This window comes from Eutrigla gurnardus (assembly GCF_963514095.1).
Source record: "Eutrigla gurnardus genome assembly, chromosome: 22".
Lineage (NCBI taxonomy): Eukaryota > Metazoa > Chordata > Actinopteri > Perciformes > Triglidae > Eutrigla > Eutrigla gurnardus.
This window is the reverse complement of record NC_139933.1, coordinates 12,405,122-12,432,565: the sequence shown is the minus strand read 5'-3', so window position 1 is coordinate 12,432,565 and position 27,444 is coordinate 12,405,122. Positions and strand designations below refer to the sequence as shown.

The 27,444-nt window shown below is 42.6% G+C and overlaps 1 protein-coding gene across 1 annotated transcript in view; it reads right to left on the bottom strand.

The window, feature by feature from the left end:
- trrap (transformation/transcription domain-associated protein) overlaps positions 1-27,444 on the bottom strand; it is a 78,494-nt gene that overhangs the window by 24,544 nt on the left and 26,506 nt on the right. The window contains exons 37-58 of the mRNA XM_084040739.1: positions 27,239-27,367; positions 25,969-26,235; positions 25,633-25,839; positions 23,492-23,650; positions 22,950-23,117; positions 21,468-21,578; positions 19,271-19,417; positions 16,823-17,036; positions 16,515-16,643; positions 15,487-15,636; positions 13,330-13,529; positions 12,780-12,901; positions 10,804-11,017; positions 10,411-10,590; positions 10,071-10,217; positions 9,515-9,634; positions 7,731-8,018; positions 7,198-7,335; positions 6,758-6,870; positions 6,082-6,217; positions 2,859-3,050; positions 136-331 (exon numbers count right to left, since the gene is read on the bottom strand). Coding sequence (XP_083896865.1) covers positions 136-331; positions 2,859-3,050; positions 6,082-6,217; positions 6,758-6,870; positions 7,198-7,335; positions 7,731-8,018; positions 9,515-9,634; positions 10,071-10,217; positions 10,411-10,590; positions 10,804-11,017; positions 12,780-12,901; positions 13,330-13,529; positions 15,487-15,636; positions 16,515-16,643; positions 16,823-17,036; positions 19,271-19,417; positions 21,468-21,578; positions 22,950-23,117; positions 23,492-23,650; positions 25,633-25,839; positions 25,969-26,235; positions 27,239-27,367 — 3,727 coding nt within the window. The remainder of the gene's footprint in view (positions 1-135; positions 332-2,858; positions 3,051-6,081; positions 6,218-6,757; positions 6,871-7,197; positions 7,336-7,730; positions 8,019-9,514; positions 9,635-10,070; positions 10,218-10,410; positions 10,591-10,803; positions 11,018-12,779; positions 12,902-13,329; positions 13,530-15,486; positions 15,637-16,514; positions 16,644-16,822; positions 17,037-19,270; positions 19,418-21,467; positions 21,579-22,949; positions 23,118-23,491; positions 23,651-25,632; positions 25,840-25,968; positions 26,236-27,238; positions 27,368-27,444) is intronic.

The window sequence follows — 27,444 nt, the reverse complement described above, 5'->3', positions numbered from 1 at the left end:
TGTGTCTGTGTGAGAGTGGCAGCCCGTAACACACGTACGCTGTGTAAAAAGACACGCGTGTGAACGTAAATGTGTGTTTTCAGTATCAGTGTTCTCAAGCTTACAGGCGGTACCGGGTCCGTCAGAGTGTTTTACCTTGGTAGTGGTGCTGGCGCCACATGAAGATGCTGCTCCAGTGGGAGAGGTCATCAGAAACAATGGGCAGGCGGTTTCTCCAGGTTTTCACCACAGTCTTCATGTCGTGGAGGCTGGTGTTGCGGCCCAGGTTAGCCGGCTGAAGCCCTGAATTTATTTGGGCCGCTTCTTGCAGCTCAATGATCTGCTGCGCCGCCTGGGGAGAAATTAGTGAGTGAAAATCTGCTCGTGGCCTTTCATAAAGTATCGTGAGTATCTTAACCACACTCACTTGACTCTTTGACTCCAACTTTAAACTTTAATGATGCTTTGCAAGGTGGCAGAACTGAAGCAGCAGCCAACGAGCAAATGCTTCTTACGCTTGCAATGACTGACTTTGTTGTTTATGGTTAACATTCCCACGCCTGCTTCAAAGATTTGGACCAGACAATGTTCCAGCTGCACTTAATCTTGTTCAGATTTTGTCTACACATCTCAGCAGATGTATGCCACTTGCCAAACGTCCTGCTTAGTTTGCATGGCATTACACATAAATGGTGTCCACCTGCTGTCAATCAGTGACTGGTCACTGGTTTAAAGTTTATGTCTTATGTCAATTGTTTGTTTTCCGTTTGCTTGCCGTGCTCCAGTTCCAAACACATTTACTTCTACTTCTACCTGAAGACCTGTTACATAACCTTCAAAAAAAGCAATGCATTCTCATGCTTCCTGGATTAAGTCTTTAACACACATTATACGATTATTACATTAATTTGTGACACAATTGATTTGTATTTTCCTCTTTTCAGGACAGTTTAAATTAATAACCTCTACAGCAGGGCTGTTTAACTAAATTGTTCAGGGATACACATTTTCAGAACGCCTAATGACCGGGGACGGGACCACCTCCACCCCTTTCTCGCATCATGAATTATCACCTTTTTTGTGTGTTTTTGCTAACTTGTGTTTATGGGTACAAGATCTGTGCTCCTAACACATGGCGCCTGGTTATGTTTAAAAATGGGGGATACTGAAAAAATATAATAGAATTTAAAAAAAAAATGTCTGAGTTACAGAGAGTGTGCACGTAACCATAGTAGCTCACTCCTACTCCTGCATGCTCACGTGTAAAAGGAGAGGGATAGATGCTCTGCTGCTGCCAGGGGAGTAGCTGACTAAGATTACTCTGATCAACATGGGAATGAATTACAGCATAAAAGATTTCTGTATATTTCAAATTTCACCCTGAATAATGTACGGTGCTCTGACTCGTCTCTCCGTGCCATACTGTTCGATCTAGCACCGTGCATGGCAGCGCTATCAGTTGTGCATTTGTCTGTCACTGCATGAGAAAATAATAATAATCTGCAGGCCGGTCAAGCTTGATCGGCGGGCCAGTTGAACAAGCCTGCTCTATAGCATCTAGTGAAAATGTCAGAAAGACAACAATATTTTAAACATTATTGAAATACAGCCCAGCAATATTTATTTTATGCCACCAAAATATATTTTGGGGAAAATCATTATATCTTCATACATTGCTAAAACATTGCTAATCTGCTCTGATGGCACAGAAACAAAAAGGACAAGGAGATGGGAAAATGGGAAAATGATAAGCGAGGGCTTCTATCTCATTCCATGAAAAAAGAGGCATTGATTGGCCCGAAGCCGCTTTGTGAACATATAATCAATCATTCCATTATAACCGTTCATCAATCAATATTAATGCCAGCCCTCAAAATCAATAATGTGGGTGATAATCCATTGATCATCAGTCACTGCTAAGAGCTGGGATTTGATGATAACTTGATTCAAATGGTATTTGAGTCCTTCTGTATTTGCAGAGTCTGGGCTTCTTATTCTCCATTCGTGAATATGAGATATAGAGTCTGGAATGGAGATTTACAACAGACCGCTTGGCTGGGTGGAGGAATAAATAGCTTGTTTTCCCTCGGCTAGGGTAAATAATTGGACTCCACATATGCGAGCACACGCACACTAACACACACACACACACACACACACACACACACCAACACACGCACACACACACACACACACACACACACACACAAAATAACAAAGAACGTAGTCACCCGATTCAAATACCCATTTTGAAAAGATAAATGTACTGAATCAGAGCTGTGCTGAAGACTTAACCCCCCCCTCTGAAGTCAAACATCCCAAAACAAAATAAATTAGGCAATACAATATTTTTCACGATTATCTGTTAATATCAGCTGATGGTCCATTTCTAACCTTCATTCAGGACTGTCCCATTCATCATGTAAATGTAATTCTGCTGCAGGTATTTAATCAAACGGTATCTGATGGCAGGGAAGTAATTACAGCTATTCTCAACTAACTCTCTTTCTTCCCTGCTCCTCTTCTTCTTCTCTCTATCTGTCCCCCATTCTGTTCACTCTACCTTTTTCAATTTTCTCCGTTTTCATCCCTGCCTCGTGTCTATTGTATTCTCTCACGGTGGAATCAAAGAGGCTTAACGATTTTTTGATGTTTTTAATCATCCATCTCAATTTTTACAAAATGGAGTGAGAGAGGAGACAGGGGCCATTATCAGTGTTACTCAACAACATCTCAGGGCTACTGATGATCTCTGGACATGCATCTCTTCATGTGCTTATCGCAGTTAACTGACCTGCCTTCACTTCTCATCCTGGTTTCCTGCCGCGTCAGTCTAACTGGACTTTCAATAGAAACACTCGTGCATGTTGGGCACTCACCTGCAGCAGCGGTGTGTGCACGTGGGAAACAATGTGAGGCAACCTCCTCCACTCCCGGATGGCCAGGCTGGAGGCCATCTCCACCAGCCGCTCGATGAAGTTGAGCTGCTGCTCCTCTGGGTGGCAGATGGCAAGGTAGCCGCGGTGCATGTTCACCTTCCACGCCATCTCCTTAGGACAGCTCAGCTCCACCTGGAAATAAACACACAATCAAGTTCCAACACACATTTATAGTAAGAAAACGCATACATACAAAACAATGTGCTGCCACATATGGAGATGTTCACAAGAGCACGGCTGCTGTTGGAAGTGGCAGTTTTGCTAGTTGACATTAATCTGAAGAGCATGAATGTTTTGTAAGTAGTGTCATTATTATTTTACCTATTCTACAATCTACCATCTCAATATCAAGCTTTACTTATATTTGCACTGGAAAACAGCCATTTTTAAGACTTTTAGTAATGTTGTGTCATGAGACATGAGCAGTACATCAAAAATGTATACTTTTGGGAAAAGCTGACTGATTCACTAACAGAGAGAAGCTGTTAGTTGCCGTTAAAAAGATTAATTAAAGAAAACTAGGCTAGAGGGAAGGCCCATAAATGTGTGTTCGTTTTTGAGATACCCCTATTGGAGGTAGATCAAAGCAAGTTTTCCATATTCTCTTAGGTCTCCTACATAAGAAATGGATTAATGTATAACAATATTTTACTGCAAAAGTGGTTAAATTGACAAACAAACCCCACAAATAAAAGAAGTGCTTAATAAAACCAGGCCAAATTGGAAATGATACACCTGAGCTCATGTATTTTCAGAATGAAAACGCCGACTGTGAATAACTTGATGAGGAAATACAGTACTACAAACAGCATGCTTTTAGGTGGCTTTAGCTGTGATTGTCCAAAGGCATGGATGTAGTAGTTTAGTTAAGAGCCAACAGGTCATAGTGATGACACCGGCTTTTCCAAAAATGGGCAAAGAGGTAGAGCATTGGGTTTCATGGACATTCAAGTTCCTGATATCCAGTTTCAAACATATGCATGCACGGAGGTCTTCCAGCACCAGCACATCATCAAGCACCAGCACGCTGGCCAGCAGGATGCCCATCAATTAACCACACAGGTAGCCTTATTATTTGTCTAATATTTGCTTGAAAAAATCTATAAATCTATAAAAATCTATAAATCTATAAAAAGGCAGCAACCGCGAGGCCCCGAGTTCAGCTTATTTATGCGAGACGGAGGTGACTAACGACTGATGTGACTTACGATTGAAGTGAGAAATGCCAGCGTTTACTTTTAGTTTAGCACAGGACACAAACGGCAGTCTCTGAGACGAAGTTCATGTGGTTGTTTGACCCATCCAACCTCACCCCCATCCGCCCTGTGTGGACCATCTCTCACTTAATACTATGTCGGTTCCTCTGAGTGTGTCATAAGGATGCAGGTGTGTTTACATTGGAGTTAGTTGGTTAAAACGTTCAATAAGACCAGTGTATGGGTGTATTCTTAAGTCTCTAGACTGACTGCAGAGATGTCATTTACAGTCATTTCATTTCGCTTGGAACATGTTGACATTTCTGCTAATTGTACTTGTGTGTTTGTATTGATGTCTTCCTCGTTGCATCAAGATAATGACATTCTGTTTTTCCCCCACATACCGCATCAGTCAGACTTCTCATTATGAAATCACATGTATTACATATATTTAGAAAAACATTGCTGAGCTTTGTTCCACCTCTGGTAGGGGCATCTCAATATTGTGGGTGCCTTTCCACAAGCCTGTGAGCACTTAAATGTGGAATTGGTGACATATTCTGTAGAAACGGATACACAGTTGGTGTTTACGATGTGTTGTTTTGCTGTGCGTGTTCGTCAGTATGATGTCAAGCAGAATAGCACACACTCTCCACAGCTTTGGGAGTGTGGCCATTTTAATTAAATGAAAACATCCGAAGGGGAAGGGTCTACGACACTTTCCTTGCATAATTTTGCACGAACGCACAACAATACTGTTTCCATTTCATTTTCTGAATGGTTTCAGCAGGACTTTTGCACTAATGACCAATCAACCAGGTCGAATCTGAAACAGAGGCGGGTGAGAAGAAAAGGCCCTGCTATTGATTAAATCGCTAAGCGCATTAAGACTAAACAAACAACAGCCCCGGAAGCCTGCTACTTCAAATCTGTGGTTTGTTGTTGCATGTTTAGAAATGTGTTAGACACAGACGGAATGTGAGAAGACCAAAAGGAGTAGCGAAAAGTGCAAGTGCAATGAGGATGCAACGATGTATATTTGTGTATTTCTGATGTTGGTTAAAATTACAGTGACGGGTCAGCGCACACTTATCGGGGGTGACGCTTGATGAATATCCTGGAGACAGGGACGCCCTTATCAAGAGCCAGCTTTAATCGAAAGCAGGGACATTTGGACTTCGCCTCTGAGCTGGTGAGCAGTGGGCAGGGCAGGCAGCTGAAAGCCTTGCTCCTCTCCTCCACCATAAAACAAATCACCCCGCAGCAGATGCCGGGGTAATTATTCACGCACGCAGCTGTCGTAAATATTAGCCGCTAAAACCAGAGCTGCAGAGCGAGGGATGAAGAGATGGAGGTGGAAGTAGAGGAGGTAGTAATGACAAATAGGAAACCAAGTAAAGAAGGGAAGTTGTAGAGGTAAGAGACAAAGGACAGAGAAATGGGTACACAGAGAGCGGGAGGGAGGAAAGGCGGAAGGAAGGAACGAAGGAGTGAAACAGAAAAAGGGATAAAGTGGCGTTGGTGCTGCCATCCAGACAATTTAATTAGGTGTCACCTTAGGACAGAGTGGCTCAATGGATTGGTTCCAAGTCCCCTTGAAAGAGCAAAGCAGGAGTATTTGTTATATGTCAGGTACTATCACACTCTCGCCGCCCGTCTACACTTTGTTTTAGGAAACATGAGGCCAATAAATTAACAGAGCAAACAGCTGAACTGCATTTCCACAGCTTTACGGCCAGCTCTTTCATTATCCCCAGGGGCATGGGGTGGTAGAGGGGCCGAATATCAAGTTACTATACTGAACACTGACACGAGGCCTGTGCTTAATATACAGCATTCTACCGGAAACCAGGAACACAATGAAAAACTAGAGTCAAGGCTCCACTGCGTCTGCAACCTTTAGGAGACACTGAGTGTGCAAATGTGTTTACATGTGTAGAAATACGTGTTGACTGCACACTCCTTACCTGCACCAGAGCCTCCTTCATGGCAGCCCAATTGGAAACCCTCCAAGCACATTCCAGCATGAGGTAAGGGTTTGAGTGGCCTTTAGATTGGCCGTATTCGGTCAAAGGTTCCCACTGGTTCAATTCCTTAGAACAGCTGGACAAGAAGGCGAGGGAGACGAAAAGTTTAGACAACTTTAAAACAGTATATGCTTTTAAATGTGCTACAGCTGCGCTGAGCAATAAATTGTGTCTATTTTATTAGTCAAATTCAGAGTGCATGATTTAAAACCTTCACTGTAAGAGTTTTTGCCTGAATAAAAACTGACTGGCCATCCTTTTTGGCTTTTTAAAATGCTGTCAAGGTTTTCCAGATTTGCATAGGCCCCTTGATATTTCTTAGTCTTTCCCATATAGTTGTTCGCCTCCCCTTAATGTCACAAATGATTTGCATGGTAAAATACACTCAATATTGGGAGGTAAAATATCCTTAATATTTGTCCCTAAGTAAAATAGCAAGAATGGGCTTTTAACAGGCATACAACTGGGAGTCATGTGTTCTGCAGGGAAGCATGGCGGTCGTCCCAGACTGTGGCAAGTTGTTATCAAGAACTGTATATATTTCCACTCTGGGTTTGTGCAGTGCTGGCTCTCGATGTGTAACAAAAGACTGCCATCTGTGATCCAGAAATCTTACCGTATCCAGTGGTCCTCCCAGAGCTGGTACTCAGGGAAGATGGCTGGGGAGACATTGCTCCGTTCATGCTCTTTTCTAGCCTTCTCCATTGCTTTCTCGTAGCTTTCTTGAGCCTAAACAGATATATGGAACGTTTTAAACACAAGCTTTTTGAGGCTTATAAAATGATCATCAGTGCAACATGCCAGCCTCTATGCAATTTATTTTCAATCCTCATTGATATAAATGGGGTGGGCAGAAGATTAGGAACACCTCTCAGTAAAATGCAATATAATTTAACAGCACCACAAATTACAGCCCATAAAGTTAAATAACACCTTCATGGAGGTAGGATTTATTTGCAGGACGGTGAACCCAATAAACTGGCAACAGTATATGCTAAGTAAGACCATACATCAATTTTAAAGTGACCACTGGTTTCCTTTTAAGCTTTCTCCCACCTGTTCAAAGAAACCATGCTGCTCGTAGGCAATGGCTGTGGCGGTCTCAGGAAACTTGCACCTCTTCTGCCATAGGCCGGCCCACATGTCCTCCTCTTGGAGCAGAGAGTAGAGCTCTGCTAGAGAGTCCAAAATCTCCTACAGAGAAGTAGAACAAAAAAAGTGGATGGCAGCAGAACAAATTGGAACATTTGCAGTGATCGAACTGCATATTGAATGAGAGCAGCTTTGCTAATGAGTCTAGTTCAAACAGAATAAGAGGCAGATTTACCCATATTAAACATGAGCTCATAACACACAAATACATGAACGAGAAGGATAAATAAGAAAAAGAGCAGAAGCACTTTTCAGAAGTGAAGCCTAAAAGATTGTTTTAGTCTGTTGGTCTACAGACTCACATTATGATCTATTCAGTTAACGAGACTTGACAAATAAAAGTCTTGAACGAAACTCTGCACAAAATTGTCAATTGTCAAGGTAATAAATATCAGTAAAAATGACACAAAACAAAACAAATGTATATATGACTCTACCTGCTGAGGTGGTGTGATGCTCTCCTGTTCGTAGAACTCTGTGCTCTGCTTGGGTTTGCTGTGCAGGCTGAGGCCTTTTTCAAAGGCCTGCTGCTCCAGCATTAAAGTGGAGCGCAGCCAGAGGTTGTGTGTCTTGCCCAAGTACTTCAGCACACAGGGGCGGATGGGAATAGGAGGCACACACTGCGACATGGCCTCAACAAAGCAGTTTAGGGCACTGGGCTGACAGTCCCTCTGGGCCTGGTGACTGCCACTGCACAGGAAAGGACTCATTTCTCCTGACAAAGCCTGGAGAAGGGAGAGAGAGAGAGCTGAAACTACCCAGTTTCACTGAGGGAGCAGTGCACTGATATGGCATATTGATAAAGGCATTCTGTTGCATGTATGAGATGCAACGCGCTTCCCTTTTCCAGTAACTGGGACTGGGAAGGGACCCGTTGTATGCAGTGTTTCTTTATTCAGGCCACAAGGAACATGACCCACACAAGTCAATGGAAGTCCAGTTAGTTTTGACAGAAATTAGCCATGTTACCTTTTAAATTGTTGGGATTTTTTAGATACATTTGTGCACATAGTTAATGTTGGGAAAATATTAATATCATGCAAGTGATGATAACATTTAATCCAGTCGCTGGAGAATGTTTAGCACTTGTACTTTTATTTACGGCAATAGCATGATTTGCTTGTTTGAACCGCACGCACGCACGCACGCGCGCACACACACACACACACACACACACACACACACACACACACACACACACACACACACACACACACACACACACACACACACACACACACACACACACACACACACACACACACACACACACACACACACACACACACAGTGTAAAGAGAACTAAATGATGCATTGGTAATGAATATGATTTCCGATGCCTGTTGACAGCATGGAATAATTAATAGCTTGATGGTCACTTTAATTAGGCTGGTGTTGGAGAAGGCATTACGTCATCAAACCCCTTCCTAAGGAGAACATGCTTTTCTATCCTTCCCATGTAATAATCCCCCCAGAGATACAAAGCCGGAGCCAGTAATGACTCTATTTTCACCCTAAATTGATATGGTGTTATGGTGGCATGACACAGAGCCGAAGCAGGCCTCGGATTAAACACATGTGACATATTTGTGACTTCATGCTTGTCACAGGAAGAAAATGTCATCACTCTGAAGCAATCTTTCTATTGAATGGATCTTTGAGATGTTTAAGAGCTCAATCACGTCAAAACAAGTCCCGAAATACTCTATATGCATCTGGTTCGTTAATCTCGTTATAGCCTTCATCTCTCTGCTTTCTCGTTTCCATATTAAGCATAAACCTGTCCTCATTAAGTGGCATTGCATGTTGTGAGACAGAAATGGGATGGCCAAGGTCAGAGTGTCAACTTGCGTCGTTGATAAGAAGTGAGAAACCGTCATTATGGGTTCACTGAACTGGGTTTTCCAACCAAAGGACATGTTTTAGATTATATAAAGTAGTACTTGCATACTGTATGGCTCATACTATGTGAGCTGTCATGCAAATGTAAAATCTTTTAGCAATACCTAACATGGATAGACTTTAGGTCAGGCGAGTGACGAAGAATACATTTCTTTCTCTTATTGAATATTCACAATATTTGAAAATACAACAACAATCACTGATATACTTCCACCATACTCCTCGCAATAATAAACTGTCTGTTTGCATACAACTGAAGTTAGCTCTGGTGTTCTCTGCTCTGGGTGTAACTAAATAGAGGCCAATAAGCTATACTCACATGCTGCTGCCTGTCAGAGAGGATCTTCCAGAGGCGAGGGAAGAGCTGAACCCAAGTCCTCTCAGCCAGCGGTGTAGAGATGTGACAAAGCTGGACCAGAGCATTCAGAAGTGCCCCCGTCTAACACAGAGCAGACAAAAATAAATAAATAAAAAATGACAGCTGCTGACTCAGCAAGGCAGTGGTTCTGACACCCTGTCGTCAGGACTCAACAGTACTGCCGATTTAATTATTGGGTGGTTAATTGTATTCACCTGATGTTCTACATCAAAATCAGTTTATCTTTTAATAGCTAGAATACAAATCAGCAGGGCTCTGGGTCATAAAAAAAATCTGCACATTATAGATGAGGGAAAATGTTATACAAATATGATGGGATTAAATATCTCAAACACTTTTTCTGCTAGCAGATGCCCCTGGGTGATACGGATAATTCTGAAAATTACTCAACACAATGGTCAGATAAATAATTCCCCTCAGACAAAACTGCAGTTTTGTCAGCCCCTTAATACACTGTAAGACAGAGAACATGCTTTTCCAAAAAGAACATCCTTACCTTGACCTCCCGTAGTGAGTCAAGAAACTTGTCATGGCGGTTCGTCAGCATGTGCAGCTGATTCCCAGCATCTCTCTCAGCCTGCTCCTTAGTCTTGGGGATGGCCGTCTGGTCACCTGGTGCTAACTCTATGTCGATCTCCACATCCTGCCAAAGAAGAGATAAACATTATTTTCTTTTGGGAGACCTTAACAACAAAGAAGTAATGCTTTGATCTCTGGATCACAATATGTAACACACCTAATGGAATAATGCACATTTATAAGAGCATGTGAGAGTGTGTGTGTGTGTGTGTGTGTGTGTGTGTGTGTGTGTGTGTGTGTGTGTGTGTGTGTCCCACCTCCTCCTTGGTCTCACTGTTCTCTCTCTCACGGGGCTCCTGCTTGACATGCGTTGCCATGGCGAAGGCAGCGCGGTCATGGCTGTCAGCCAGGTTGATGACGTTAGTGATAGACGGCAGCATGGATCCTTGGCAGCTAGTGCCGATGATGGTGTTTCGTTCACACACTGCCAGCAGCAGCTAACACACACACACACACATAGACCAGATGCAAAAGGTCAGTAAATTATATGACAATTGACGGGAATGAAAACAAGGTAACCGAAACTAAAAAACAAACAAAAAAAAGAAACAAACAATAGAAATACTTTCCTGAATCAGTAATGCGTCATTTTTTATTTGTTGGATAAAGGGCACGAAAGGCCTTGTGACCAGAGGCAGAACTCCATTTACCTCTATGCACTGTTTGATCCAGAAGTGGCTGCCCATGGCCTCCCAGTTCTGAGAGCAGCAGATGTAGAGCAGCCTCTCATAGACACGCCGCTTCATGGAGGAGTCAAACACCTCAAAGAACTTGGCTCTGATCAGTGGCTGAGTGCACCGAAGCCCCGAGAGGAAGGCTGGCTCCAACTTGGATGTGATGTCACTTCCTGAAAGGCTCTCATCCCTGAATTATGTGAAGGACAAAACATTTATTTGACAGAGATCGTATGCTGGCACTTACATATTGAACATGATTCACAAAAAGGTAGAATACTGACATTTTGTTGATAATAAAACGCTTAATGCACCTTAGATAATCTGCTGTATTTGAAAGTAGTCACAGCATTCATGCTAGAGCTTAAACTACATAAAGACAATTGGGAAAAACAAGTGACCATATCTATCTGTTTTTGGAAATATTACGTTTTGGTTGAGAGTACACGAGAGATGTGCTGATTCAGCGTTTAGTCAGTCTGGAAGCTCTCATCTGTGCTGGCGTTGTATTGCATTCAAATTCTCTGCCTCCGAGCTTAATTTTGTTATGCAACTTTTTATCAAGCTGCAGCTGCACTGACAATAATGACTGTGACATGAAGGGCTGAGTGGCATGTGTGTATGAGAATAGCAACACGCCCCAGACAGGTCGCCAGACTATCAGAGGGCTGACACATAGAGACAGACCGTTCATGCTCACATTCACATCCTTGGGCAGAGTAAAGTCAACAATGAACTTAACCTTAATGTCTTTGGAATGTGGGACTGAGCCCTATTGTACATTTTTGTCTGGTATTTCTGTGAAACTGTAGACTTAATAACACAACTACTAAATAGCAGAGTACAATATGGGGTTATTTACAAATATATAACAGGCGGTAAGATCCCGAACATATTAATTAGTAATCTCACAGCAACATTCAAACCAAAAGGTGCCAGCGTGTTTAAACAGCCGTGACGCGCAACACTGAAGATCACAGAAGTGTGAGGAGATGGCAGTTAACACTGAATACGCGGTGAAATTAAGCATCTTTGATGCGGATACTCCACTGTTGGTAAAGCACCAACCGTCATGCATTAAACACTTAAATAACAAATGTCATCATTCCTACATCATCCTGCTGCACTAAACGGGCCTCATGGGTGCGATTCACATAACAGAAGGCGAGAGAGGGAGGGTGGGATAAGAGCAACAACAACAAAAGGGAAAGGCTGCCACAGCTGCATATTACCCCTATTTGAGGCATTCTCTTAATCACACGTTGTTCTGGCACAGTTGCTTGTCATTCCATTATCATTACTCGCTGTCCATCAGGGCTTTACTGCTCATTTGAATTCTTCTGACATGAGGCGCAGATGGGGTGGAGGAATACGGGGTACATTAGGCTGATGAAATGTGTATGTGTGTAAGACAGAAAGACAAAGAGAGCCAGGTTTGATGAATAGCAGGCAGTAGGACAGTGTCTTTCCTCTGGCCCCCGCCTGCTGGGCGTCCTGTCAGGAGTGGGCCAAGTCCTGACACTACTGTAGTGCCGTGAAAGTCCCTGGCACATTATCTGTCTCTGTCACTGCCTGCTGTCTTTCTGACCCCTTCTGCACAATACCACACTCCTATTCTAACTTTTTTCAATTATTTTTTCTGCTTCATTTTTAATGAATTTTTTTCTTCCGTGTGCCACCGCAGACTAACAATTTGCATCAATCTACCGTGACGCATCTTTTCCTATCTTAACTTTGATCTTAAAAAAAAAAAAAAGAGTTAAATGGTACACTGCTCAAGATTCAAACCCCCTCTTCCTCATCTCCAATTTCTGTCGCTGCTTGACCCAACCTCCCATGTCTTTCCCCTGCCTCAACCTCTCGACCTTCATCCCTCCTTTTAAGATGGATGCAAGGGCGGCACGGCGTCGGCAGCGCAGCCATTTGGCCATGTGATGAATGGTGGTAATTACCTGTAGACGTAATTAACGAGGTCCAGGAACTGGGCGTTTAACTCAAGTTCATCGGGGAAACGCTTCTCTATATAGGTCATCATCTTCACCAGCAAGATTGACTTCTCACGTAGGTTTGGCATCTGGAGGAAGGAAACGAGGGATGTCGGTTAAAAGAAAGGATTGAAAAGGCTATGAACATTTAAGAGCGAGGAAGAGGGGGGGAAAAAACAGATAATCTTCAGTTTTGTTCTAATAATGGCTCTTCTCTGTGTTTACCGCATGCTGATGTCCTTCTACAGCTTAAAAGCATATGAGAACAAAGACACCTCTGTGGGTATTATGCTAATGGTAACCCCCCTGGGTTCAAAATGGGCTTCACATCTTTACAACATACTTTGCTGATTCCATTCTCTGATCCACTCCTGCTATTATCAAAGAATGAATACGATGATCTGCTGAATCACACATTCATATTTGTTTGTTCAAATTATATTTGTGTTACTTAGTAATTAGTATTAAGTGTCAAACATTCTCACTCATGTCTCGCTGAGAAAAGCATCCTTCTTACCTGATTCGCAGCCATGGGAGAGTTGTTCTTCACCCACTCTTCAACAATTTTAACAACAGCGCGGAGAATTTTGGGGTCAGGTGACTTCTCAATCAGCGAAGTGAGGATGACCTGGATGAAGTTCTTCCTCATTTCCATGCTCATGACAGAAAGCCGAGTTTTCACCAGGTCAAGACTCAGCATCACCAGTTCACTTGTCACTATGGAAACAGGGAGGTTATCAGTCAGGAGCAAAGAAACGGAGTTAAAATGTTAGCATCAAAATAGCAAATATTCATTCACAAGTATTTTGCATGAATAAACAATAAATACTGACTCAGGAAAAATGTACATTAACAGTCTGTGTTGTGGGAATTTGGGTTTTTTAGTTGGTTCTTTATTACACAGAAGCAGAATTTCTGGAAGAAACTGTGTGGGTTCAGGGAAACAAATCATTGGCATGCATTTCACAAAACATTAAAGATCATACTTAACATTGATCTGCCCCTGCAATGCGCCACATTATTTTTTAGGAAATATTGATTTTCAAGCAAGGCATCCTGATGAATATAGGTTTGGCATTTTAAAATCAACTTGTAAAAAAGCTTTTACAAGGCGTTCGTTACTTCCTGAACACTCACAATATGGGAGTGGATATAGTAAATTACATTTATGTTATGGGAAAGATTTCTTCTTCATAATAAGAAAACTGTGTTCATTTATTTCTGTACCAAGTGGGTGAAATACGTAAAAACTTTACAGCAAGATTTCGTTAAGGTGTCGAACCTCATTGTTTTTGTTTTTTTTAGACAATTAAAATGTGTATTATTGCTCTTGTGTGCATGACGGATCTCTCCAAAATAGACAAAGTTCTCAGCACAGCAGACGTCACAAAACCCCTGTGCTGATGTATGTTATGTGAAGTTTGCACTTGTATATTTTTAAAAATGATAGCAGCCAAAATAAAACTAACCAGTTTCAATTCAATCCCGATGGAACTACTTAAGTAGTTCATTAGATTAGTGAGACATGAACAATCCTTAAAGGCAAAGGCCTCGCTGATCAGATAGCCTTTGGTCTTAGTGACTATAACTGTGCCTAGTGGAGGGTAAATGTCTGTGTTTCCCGATACAGTCATTAGGGGGCAATTTAAAGCACGGATAGCATCTTGCAGCCATTACCTCCCATCTGAGAAGTAGCAACTGGAATTATGTACTGCCCGACTCCTATAATTCTGCTGAAGACAAGCTCAGAAAAGACAATGAACCTCGATGAATTTTGTAATAGCCATGAGAAAGCAAAACAACCAAAGCTCCTTAAACAATAACTCTTCTCTGACCATCTGTTTGCTTCATCAGGAGTGGAAATACAGGGTGGGAATGAGAGCTGGGGAACATCTGTAGTGTGGGTCTCCTCTGCCCACAACAGCTATTGAGATCACAGCTGCGTCTTTGATATAGAACTTTTGATACAGCCTTTGTTTCGAGCAAGGCACTGCTGAGATGCCTGGGATATCTAACCTCTAACTCGGTCTGAGGAAGCTCAACACATGAATGTGCATGTGAGCCGTGTACGAGTGACCTCACACACAGATAACACCTTGTTGGATCAGGGCTGAGGAAGTATGCACGCCAGCCTTCATTAGGGATGCACGTATACCAAAACCCATACTCTCTTGTCAGTTGAGACTAATTAGCCGCCCAGCTGCGACAATAACCTGATGCACAAACATGTTAAATCCATAATTTCTTGCCAGCTGCAGTATGTGAACTAAAAAGACAAGTCTAGTGCGTCTCCACCACATCACCTCATTTAGCTGTGAAGTTGTAAGCTGTGTGTCTGCCTGATATAATCCGTCAGGGTGTCCACCAATGTATTAAAAAGCCAGATGACTAACTAAAGTGAAGGGAGTTAGCCCTGAAGTTAGCAACAACTCTGGCTGAAGGTTGAGTAGGTGGCCAATCAAAAAAGTCGGGCCAGAGAAAATAATTGGACGGCCTGCCTGTCTGTCACTGCTTACTTCCTGATTGCTGATTGCACTCTGCTGCATTCGTGCACTCGTTTGGCATTCTGGGGGAGCGGCTGTGGACAGAGGTCTCAAGGGGGCGGGACCTTTTCTGTCCGGGGATGCGTTCAAAGTCAAAGTGTGTGCATGCGTGCGTGTGTGTATTAATGTACCGGTGCTGGTTTCAGTGACCCCTGGGTTGGCCTGCTGGGGGCTCAGATGTTCCCGCACCATCTTCTGTAGCGAACGCATGAACACTGAGATGAGGCGGTCGATGTAGCTGGCATTGTAACTGCAGGCTGACTTCAGGATCATCAGTGTTCCTGGAAGACGAATGAACGGGGAAGAGAGAATGAGAAATACAACAACATGACACGAACATTAACCTCTGTGGGGCAAAGGAGAAGAGACACACCTGCAGCCAGCCTGAGTTCATTTACACAACATGACAAGGAGCTTTTTTTTCTTTTTTGAGGGAATCCAACTGAAGTTTGTCACAGAGGCAGGGGTAGGTATGAGGAATGTTCCTCTCTCTAGCATCTCACTAGAGGGGAGACTAATGTTAAAATGTCGCACCCCACATCACATCAGCACTACTTCTCCTTGACAGCAGGATACCAAATGTGTTTTATTAAGCACAAATGCCATTTTGGGAAACAGTATAAAACAGCACTGCTTTTAGATTGCGCCCCAATAGTCATTTTTCACCTTGAGGGCTCCTTTATTTGGAAAGCTACTGCATATTTCAAATACAAGGAAGAAACATCTAATAACTGTCTCCTTGGAATAAGCTTTAAGCTTAAAGTTTTTCCCATAAATACTCTCTGACATCTGGGAGGATAACAGTAATGTTTGTACAGGGAGGGTGGCCGAAAGCAGCAATTCTTCCAGACACAACCTTCCCCAAACCGCTGGACTGTGGCCTCCGTTTAAACCGACCAGATGTTAGCCCAAGCAGCAGGGCTCATCGGCTTGCATTTTAACGACCCACTCACTGGCATAATTGCTAAAAGTGACTGAGGTGGCTTGGTTTTGTATGGATAGAGTGGGAGTGTGTCAAATTGTTCAAAAAAAATATAACAAAAAACACACACACACAAAGGGTTTATGAGTGACAAAGTGAGAGTAGGAGAGCACATGGGGATTGAAAGGGATAATGAGAAGAAGAAAAAAAGGGGAGGTGGTGAGCTGAAGGTCTTACCGAATAGCTGTGTGGGGTTAGTGTTGCTTGTGGCTTTTTCATAGTTGGTAAGTCCCTCATAGATGACCTTGCCCACAGCAGCATACAGACACTCCAATTCCTCATACTTAGACGCCACATTTGATGTGCCTGTGTCAAACAAACAAAAGCATCCACATCAATGCCTTGCTTCTAGCACACGGCATGACAAAAGCACATTTAAGAATTTAAGCATCAACCAACGAATGAACACAGAATACTCAGACATGCAGTAGTTTACGAGTATAACTGGTCTGCAAGAGTTCAGGCATTAAGCGGTGGCAACTTACCCGGCTCAGTGGGGAAGATGCTCATGAGGCGAGAAAGGAGGGAGTGGACAGCCCGCAGGACTTTGGTGTTGCCGCAGGTCATGCATGCAGCGATGCCCCGCTGGAGGGGTTTAAAATGGGCCAGGATGGCCGGGGACTGCAGTACCGTCAGCAGGAAGCAGAGGATCTCTAGTCCGGTGCAGATGTTGGAGATGTTAGCTTGTGCTGGCTGCTCCTGAGAGGACATGGAGAGAACAGTGAAACCAGGAGGTCAGTGGAGATAAACAAGTATATACATGAATCAAGCTATCGTGTATAAATGCCTTTATTTTATAATTTTGGTTAAACTTGGTTTGGCGATATGACAAGATATTTATTTAACACAATATTGGCTGGCTTCGATAACAGAACAGCCTGTTGTAAATTTTGTGCTATATTCAGTCTCTCTTTTTCCTGTGCTACTCTATTCACCATACATGTGTAGCATACCACCCCCCCCCCCCCAAAAAAAATAAATTAACATGTCTGATTTTGTTATTGTGTTTATAAAAATGTAATTTATAGTGCTGTTAGATTGCTGCTAGACCACCTCATTAATACAGCCATGTGATTGCAGTAAAAATGTCTTCTTAAAAGGCTAAACAGAAACAAATATGGATTGTTGCAGAATATTTTGTTGGATAAAAACATGTACGTTATAACTCTGTGCATCTCACTCATCTTTGTAATTTGATCATTTTATATATCATTGTTTTTCTAAAAGCAATATCGTCAGTAAGGGAATTTTAAAAAACTCCAACCCTACACATTATGATTCTTAATATATGTGAACTCTATATTAAGGGAAAATAACCAGGCTCATCCTTCTAGACTTAAGTCCACAAACCTAAAACAATGTCAGCAAAACTATTGTGCGAATTCATCAGTAGATGCATTCATCATTCCAAGATTCTATTCCACAGACAGACAACTCAGAAATCATTATTCCACACACAGAGGTATTTCCCACACAGAATAGGCAGTGTGATTGCTGCTAAACCAAAGATCAATGGCCAACATTGGGGTCCTAATTTTGTCTAAATTGCAATCAAGGTTTACACCGATGGTAGGGTCAAGAGGATAATCTGTGATAGATCCATACCACTAATCTTGGCTAATGAACAAGGTGACTGTAGTGATAAGGCTCCTGGTAGATTTTAGGGTAGTATTGATTTGGCACTGTATTAACAGAATGGGACCTCGTCTCTGGAGCCATGCAGATTAGGGCATATGCATATATGTGTGCCTGTAAATGTTTTGCATGTGTGTCCCCTGCCCCTCTCACGCCACTCTCCCCGACTCTTAATCGCTGCCACGCCAGTACAGTGAGATGATAAAAGGCGATCCGATTTAGAGCATTGTTCACTCGTCTGAGTAAGACGGCTAGGCAGGTGGAGCATGCTCTCTGGGGGAAAGGGCCTGTGTATGCACATCTGCATAAGACCTACAGAAAGTCCTGTTTGTCAGACCATCCCCATGGGATCTGGAGGGGCTGAGAGAGCAGAGAGAAAGGCGCGGCCGATGCAGCGATTCCCAAAGGAGAACAAGGGAAGTACGTGACAATTGCCAAGGCATGGCGATAACCTTGTCTGAACAGTGGCGCCGAATCCGACCAGGGAGATGAGCAGAGAAGGAGAGGAAACGGATAAAAAGGGAGAGCAAGAAGAGAGGCTGAGATAAGATGCTGAAAAGAAAAGAAGAGATGCGGCAGCAAGAGACAGAGGGAACGGCGAGGAGAGATGTAGAGCGGCACAGTGGGGCGGTAGAAGGCAAGAATGAGGAGTTTAGGATGGAGAGTAGTGGGGGTTGAACAAGAAGGCACAGGCCAACCCGGATAGACTCCTGTTATCTCACCACTGTCATTATTTTGTCATTATGGTGGTTGGCGCCTCACTTCATGTATTACTGATAACAGACAAAGGACTCGGAGGCGTTAGAGCAAATACGAAGGCAGAGCTTAAGCAGAGACAGGGAAACTTCTGCAGTCTCTGGGAAAGCCAACAGCACAGACGTATTAGTTATCCTTTACTGTTTGTTGATTATTGCTTGGAGCTCTAATAACAAGCCTGACTATTTCAAATTGTATTCAGACGTGTTTGTCCAAAACACGGTTGATGACACACACTTGCACTAGCAACTTCAAATAATCTGTGACACGCTCCCATATACAAACACTGTTTTTGGACTATCCAAAGAACACCAACTGTCCCCATCACAAAACCGAAGATAAGCCAGACTCTTTTAGAATGTTAATATTTATCAATGGAAATATCAAAAGGGAAAGCTATCACAGGTCTGGACACAGTGATCAGAGGGAAATGCTGTGCTGAAACGCATTAGTGACGACGGCTTACCTCCGAATGTGTCACCAAAACAAGCATTAATGCGGATTTATGAAAAATAAAGGCATCCGCACTCTTAGTTACTTACCACTGTCATAAGAAGCTTGTCAAACCACTGTAGTTTCAGCTCGGCACGGGGCCACATGTCAGGCCTGAGGGCCGACTTCATGAGGCTAACGCAGCGACGGGAGAGCAGCTCACCCGGAGACCCAGCCACATTGGTGTTGTCGTTCACCTAGACAGAAGAGGCGGAGGAAGGTCAGTATCAGTGGCATTATCAATAACATCATCTTCAATATCACAGCGATGTCCTGACAAGGTGGGAAATCACGCAGGGCAAGAAGAGGCAAGGACTGCACTGCAAAAACAGCCCTTCTAGAAAGAAGTAAAATATTCTCAAATTCAATCAAATGATCTTGTATCAAGCAAAAAAATCTGCCAATGGGGTAAGCTTTTTTTGCTTGACAAGCAATTCTTAAAATAAGCCCAAATTTCTTAGCTCCGAAAGACTAAAATGAGACTTTAAACTAGACAGAAAATCTTAAACTAATCCAAATTCTTCTAAAACAAGCAATGAAAAAAACACTAATTCAAGATTAAATTACTCAAAATTAGAATTTAAGTCTCTTTACTAATTTAAGAAATTACACCTTAATCTGGGATTGATAATGAGCATAAAAGTAGTTAAAATAAGACATAATTTCTTAAAACAGCATAACAAATATAAAAGTGATGTCTTAAATCAAGATACCAAAACTTCTCTCAGTTTTTTTTTTTTTTATGGCTGGAGTGCCATGCAAGCCTTTTTTATTTGTATTATGAGAGAGACAGTGCGGAAAGGGGAGATAGAGGGGGAAGACATGCGCGAAGGAGATTGCCGGGCCGGGAGTCGAACCACTGATCTCCGCGTCGAGGCTGAGCCTCCGTACATGGCCGGCTGCCTTATCCACTGCGCCACCGGCTGAGCCTCCGTACATGGGGCGGCTGCCTTATCCACTGCGGCACCGACCGCCCCAGTTAATTTTTTTTATTAACTTTGCAATACAATTGCTCAATTCAACATCCAAAAAAAAAAGGGCACTTCTGCATTCCAGATCCATCATAATCAAACAGATTGAAAAGCCAGTTTTGATTTGAACCTCACTATCAAAATAATAATACATCAGTTATTGTAGCAGCATAGCAACTAAACATCATGTTGCAGCTGGTTTGCAGCATAATATCCCATATGGTTTTCAATCTCACCAAGCAACTGTCCTGTAATGAAAATGAAAATATTAATAATAAAAACTTTTGTCCTTGTTTCATGGCATTCTTGAATTGAGATGTTGTGCAAATGGTCTTACTCTTAAAATAAGGCAAATAATCTTGGTGCCCCGCTGGGTTTGATCGTAAAACATTTTTATACTCTTTTTCTGGTTCATTCTAGCTCAAAATTAGCTGGAATATCTTATCAAGAAAAAGTAAGGCAAACTTTCTTAAAATTAGATATTTTTTCTAATGCAAAACTTGCTTGACAAGATTAATATTCTTTTTGGACAAAAAATAAGACTTATTTTCTTGATACAAGGCTTTTTTTACTTTCTTGAAATTCCATTTTTGCAGTGTGTCACCATGCATTGTAATTTCATTCATGCAGCTAGGGTTCAGTGCTACAGCGAGGAAGGTGACAATTCTTCAATCGGGAAGCCCTGCAGAAACGAGAATGTTGACAAGCCTCCACCATGCGGAAGCATCCGTGAGCAAGACAATGAAACCCTATCAGCCCTATCTGTGGTGTTCTTCGATTGACTGTGTGATCCCTGGGGGACAGTGAAAAGATACAATTTTTTCTACAAGGATCAATTTGGTATCACAATGCACTGTTATCGAGTGGAACACAGAGAGAAGATTATGTTTCTTTAGACTGTTCAGTGAACAGTGAGCGATCCCCAGCGATTACACAGGAGGTTATATTCGACAGAGATGGTTGAATGAACAGTGACAATGGAGCTTGGCCCAAAAAGGAAAGTAGGAAAAGTCAAAGTGAGTGAAATCTCTACAGTCTATTTGAAGCTCGTAACCAAGGTCATCTCTGCCACTAGACCAAGGGCCAGGTGTGTGGGGAGGCACATAATGTGTGTGTGTGTGTGTGTGTGTGTGTGTGTGTGTGTAGTGATGTGTTGAGGACAGCCACCAGGTGTGCCCTACCTTCACCACAGAGGGGTCAGGATTGCTGTGTCCTACCTGGCTATGTATGGCAGAACTGTGCCGTGTGTGTGCAGCAGTCATGGCAGGGGTCTTACCTGGCATGCAATCCTGATGAGGAAGTTGACCACAGTGTCCGTATGTTGTTTCTCAACAGGCTTAGTGAGCATGGTCTCTGTACCTGGCATGGACTGGCTGCGGCCAAACACCTACAACACACATACAAACATAACTTTACACATAAAAAAAACATTTTTCAGATCTTTTTTTTCTTTTTTGAATACAGAGAAAGGAAAGACGCAATAACCAAAGAATAGTCCATAATAAAACTCTGTGACAGCAGTGCAAACACTACCTAGTCTGAAAACAGTTTTATGGAAATCATCCTGGCAACTTTCTGGGCAAAAAACATTTCCTCATCTCAAGCAGAATCAAATGCTGGTTGTATATTTTTCTCCTGACATCAGGTAAAAGAATCCAGAAACTACAGTCATTAAGACTGCAACTACTGAAAAGAAAGCACAAATGGATGAGATAAAGTTTCACATTTCTCAATGAGGGTCTTCACATTCACATGGAATTCACAGAGAATAGCGAAATCCATAAAGAGAAAAATAATTGTACAAAAGGTAAGGCTAATTAATCAACTTCATCTCCAGATCTGAGATTGACCAGTGTCATTCAACAACGTAGATTTACATTTTCAAAAAGGCCCTTCTTGGAACACAGGCATCAAATCCAGCTTTGAGACTGCAACAACAGATCACATCATAATTTGACATGAAACAGATGTGAAGCTGCAATACTGTTGTAAGGAAAACTTAAGGCAACAAGAACCACGCTATAAGTTCCTGTTGGCAATTTTGTCTCAGACATATGTCAAAATCTATCAAAGCGTTCAGCATATATTCAGAGAAGAAGGTAAGAGGATGCACTTGTTCATTTTGAATGCTGTAAAAGATAATTAACTCCTGTCAGTGTTTACACCCATTCTACCAACACGACAACAACACCAAATTCCTTCTTCGAAAACAGTGGCGAAAAACACCATGAGCAAATGCCAGGAGTTGAGTATTCATTAAAGTAAATGAAGACTAGTGTGCTAACTGCATAACAAATTGATCAGCGCACACGAGGCCAAATTACTCCTCAATTCAAATATGAACTGGCATATGAATGGCTGACATATGCAGTGACAAACAATGCAGCATTTAAAAGGCTAATTAAAAAATGTGTTTTATATAAATGGAGTCTGGCACAGAGCTCACTCCCAATAAAACATGACAGCACTCATCAGTTCTAGCGACATGGAGAACAAATAGGTTAAAACAGCAATCACCAATCTGGTTTTTAACTTTGATATTCTCTGGTCTAGCGCAGCTCAAAAACACAAAAACACTGAATCTGTCAGCACGTTAGCATGTCATTCACGACTGAGCCGGTAGAAGCAATGTTATCTCTTGCTTCATCAGTTCCTCCTCTGCTCTGTGTGTGTGTGTTTACTCTGTTAAACATGACAGAAGCAGAGATTTTAGCCAATTGGAAACAACAAAAAATGAACCACAATCCACTGAGCTCACCGCGGAGGCAGCTCCGGTTGCTGTGCGGAACCTCTTGACGTCCTGTCCAGTAGTGGAGGCCGCCGCGGCGGTGGCGGCGGAAGCAGCACCTTCCAGAGACAGTCCTCTTTTCACAGCACCGCCACTAGTCCCTTCACCGCCAGTCGCTGCTTCGGCCTCGGACTCCGGCTGCCCCCCCAAAAGAGTGACACAAGCAAGGAGAAGAGGGGTGAAGTCTACAGAATAATACGTATGTGTATCTTATCAAGGTTTCTGACTTCAGTATGAGTCATGAATTTGGAATATGACAAAAAGAAAACATCTTCATCTCTATGATAAATGGCCTTTTCTTTTGGATTACTAAGCAACAACAGTCTGCAGTGAAGCATTAGCAACATTTGGCGTCCCTGTAACGTCAGCAAGGAGGCTAAAACTGGGCACAATACTGCTGTTACAATCTAATCAGGTTGTGTTTAAGTTAATAAAAACTGTGTGAAGTTCAGATAGACTCTTTGTCTGGATATTCATTGCAATTACACATTCATGGTATTCCATCAACACACCTGCTGGTCTTTGATTCTCTGTAACTCCCATTTGATAACCACCTCGGCCAAGTCCACGGCCAGTTTCCTTTGCTCTATGGTCACACTGGGGGTGAAGCCAAGACGCTGCATGGCACTGATCATGTGTTGCACAAGGTGGTGCCGCACAGGGTAGTACACCTGGAAAAATTCAGCAGAAAGCAAAAAAGTTCAGTAATATTATTAAAAAATGTAAAAAATAATAGTGATTCAACATATTTAATATCTACTTTGTAAAAGCTTCCATATTTGGTATTCTCAACACAAAGTCTCAGGTAGGATTTGGCTGCATATTCTTTTCCTAAAGCACCAATGGCAGCTATATATATATATATATATATATATATATATATATATCCTTGAGTGGGAAGAGTAATTCATTTTGCAAGATTATAAGCATAAAAACATATTTTTTTATTATATAATTATAAAAACCGGGAGTTTTGTATATTAATTGATATTGGTTATTAAATGAGTCTATATTTGGCAAACTTATTTCAGAGCATTTATGACGGATGAGAAGAACCTCTGCCTTCCCTCAGCTTCATGTTAAATGGACTGGCTTGCTTGTATTTTTACATATAAATGAGACTGGCTTCTATTGCCTTAGCAACCATTCAAAAGCAATTATGAGAGTGAGTTGTTGTGCAATTCTTCCCCTAGAACTAAATTTACGGTTTCATGAGATGTCTAAATGCCGATGTCTGGGCCAACGACAGCCCTGCGAACTGACTACTGTCCTGCCTCGTGTCAGAATCAAACCAAACTACTCTTTTTTAAAATGCCGACACTTTGGTCTAGATTTTGGGGTGATAACACGTGCATAGTTTAACGAGAAAGAGTCAGAAGTGGCAAACTCTGAAGTGGCATTCCACTTTAGTCTCAAGGACATGATGACACACACTTAGCCACGAGAGTTCGCACTCTCAAACGTCACAATCAAGAGTCACTTAGCTTCATCGCGAACTGAACTGGGTCTCACAGACACGCAGACAAAAAAAAAAAAAAGAGAAAGATGAGATGTCTATCTGAAGGCTGTTGCCAGTGTCAAAGAATATTAAAGCTTTTCACTTTGAGGGTAATTATAGTCGATAGAGCAGGGCTCCACAGCCCCTCGATGACAGAGTGGCTAAGCCCTGTCCATCACGTGTGCACTGACACACACAGACACACACACACCATCTCTTTATCAAACGCTCACGCATGTCACACACACAGAATCTCTCATCTGTCTGTCATTATCTCCTCCCTAGCGTAATTATGCTGATGTGATTACATTAGATTAGTCATCTGGCCCAGTGAGAGCAGCCTGTCAGTGAGATAGAGAGGGCTGAGGAAAATGTCAGTCTTCTTCTAAGAGACTGTTGCGTTCTGACCGGCGAAGCGGCGAACATCAGCTTCGGGAGTGAGAGGGCAGAGAGTGTCTTCTGAAGTTTAAGGAGGAAGGCAAACATAAAGGCCAATGATCCTCCGCTCTTAGACGCTGCCGATCAACAGCAAGAAGGGTGTGCTTGGACTGCGTCTGCAATACAGTGATTAAGGCAGCGGGCGGTAACCATTAGCTCCACTGCCCAGTGATGAATGATCCAGCTTTTGACTGGGAGGCAAGAGAGCACAACACCATTGTCATGCCTACCGTCAATATGAAATTCAAATTTAGTAAACTAGTATCATAAAGCTATTAATTGGGTCATACAAGATAATCCATCTTTGAATAATGATGCTCCATTCCCATTAGAACAGGTTAAGAGGCATCATTTTATCCAGGGCACTCAGATAATCAGCAAGAACAGCTTCTCAGCTGTTCTCCCCGAGTGGTTCGAGCAGTTGCTGAAGACACACTGAGCAGGGAGAAACAGCCGTGGTCTGTTTTACTAGAAGGCGTATAGTAGAAATTACTGATATTTGACAGTCAGTAATTAGTCATCCTTAAAAAGGTGGTCTAAATTGGGATGAACAGCACAGAATGTAAATTACCCAAAAGTGTTCTGACAAGTCCCTCATGAGTATTGTACATGACTGGGGCAGAAAGCAACTTTTGTTCCGTCTGCCCCACCCTGCCAAGATGAGTAAACTGAGAATCAACACTGAATTCTGTGTGTTCTTTCATTATATCTGCTCACCCTGAAGTGCTGCACAATCAGATGCAGTATGTGAACCAGCTGCGGTACAGTGTGTCCCTCCTCCACGATGATTTTGCGAGTCCAGTGGGTCAACATCTGATGGCCGTCCTCCATGCGGGCGGGCACAGCTGGGGTCAAGATGGCCATAGCCTGCCGTACGATGGCCCGGGCCTCCATGGTGTGGGCCTTCAGCAGGCTGTGGAAAACCTGCACAAAGAAAAGGTCATCAAACCATACCCTTCCTTGTACCACTGATGATTGATGTGGAACATGGGACGGAATACAACTACGCTCTTAAAACCAGCGTGCGCTCTCTGTTTTTGCATGCCTTCTCACCTGCAGCACAATCTTCTTGTGAATGGCAAACTTTGCGATGATGTGGGCCAGAAGTAAGTGGCCACTGTATTTGCAGGCGGGGTCCACGCAGGCTTTGGGCAGCAGGCATGGCCAGGCGAAGGTCATGAGGCGTCGCAGTTTGCTGTTGCGTGACTTGTTGTTGTCGTGAATGTGGTGGGGGGCATGCTCCACCAGCAGGGTTGAGAACTGCAGCAGGCAGATTCGCAAAGAGTCCAGCAGATCAGCCTGCTTCTCAGGGTCCAGGACCTTGGAGAAGATTGGGAGAGATTTGACTTTAAACATTGTTGAGGGCGGGGAAATGAGTGCAGTTTTTGCTGCTCCAAGCACAGAGTAAGCACAGTGTATCTGCAGAGTCAATAACAACGAATCAACTATTTTTTTTTTTTTTTTTTTTCAAAAAACGATTTTTGAGTGTAGAACAAAAACACCTGAGATCTGTATGTTTGGTTTGTGTGGCTGTAATTCTTACCAGGTGCCAAAAGAAGTCAATAGAAGTCTTGGATTAGTTAATGCACATTATGTGCATACATAGGAGAATAACATTCAATTAAATATAGTGTTTGTCTGAATTGCCCAAATATACTGCAGTTCTGAAGAATTCCCTAAAATACATTTGAATGACATCACACCACAAAGATAATAATACTTTTTCACATTTTCCAAACAACCATCACCATCTGAAATCTCTGGAGAGGGTCATAGGAGAGAACGCTCAGACAGAGGGATGTGAGTGAGGAAATTAGTTTTAACCAGACCGCAGAGGATCCATTAGCAGCCATTAGGACTGGTGTTAGTCAGTGATGAGATCTGCCACAGCACAAACAAACATGCTGACCTTTAGCATGGTCACAGCATGACATTTACACCAGGAATTATAGCCTGGCCTGATGAATGAAACGTGACGTAAAGAGGGATGGAGAAAGGGGAAAAAAAGCAGATGAAAGAGGCAAAAAGGAAAAAGAGAAAGATGGAGTGACAGCAATTAAGTGGTGGAGTAATGTGTGGAGGCCATGGAAGACAAAGAACCAGACTAAGTGGGATGTAGTGTATGATGACTGAGAGTATGGAGATGCTCTGGACTGATAAGACATTATGAGAGGAAATGCAGCAGGTAATGAAATCAGGGAGACTGATGGAGAGACAAAGCTGGTGAGTAATGAACAGAGGAAGAAGGGGGGGTGGGGGGTGTTAGCAGATTAAATGTGAAGAAGGAAAAGAGTGGAAAGAATTTCTGCAAGTGTAAGTGTACCTTTGTGATGAAGACACTGGTAATGCTTTCAGGATTGTCTCCTTCAGGGTTGGGCGGTCCAAGCAGCTGCTCACCTTCCCCCTTCTCAAAGCTGTGCAGGAAGGCTAGATTCAGGATGTGCTGCAACACCTACAAAACAGAAAATAACACAATATGATTTTACTGCTATTTCTTTTAAATTGCATTTACTTCAGAGGAATATGCAA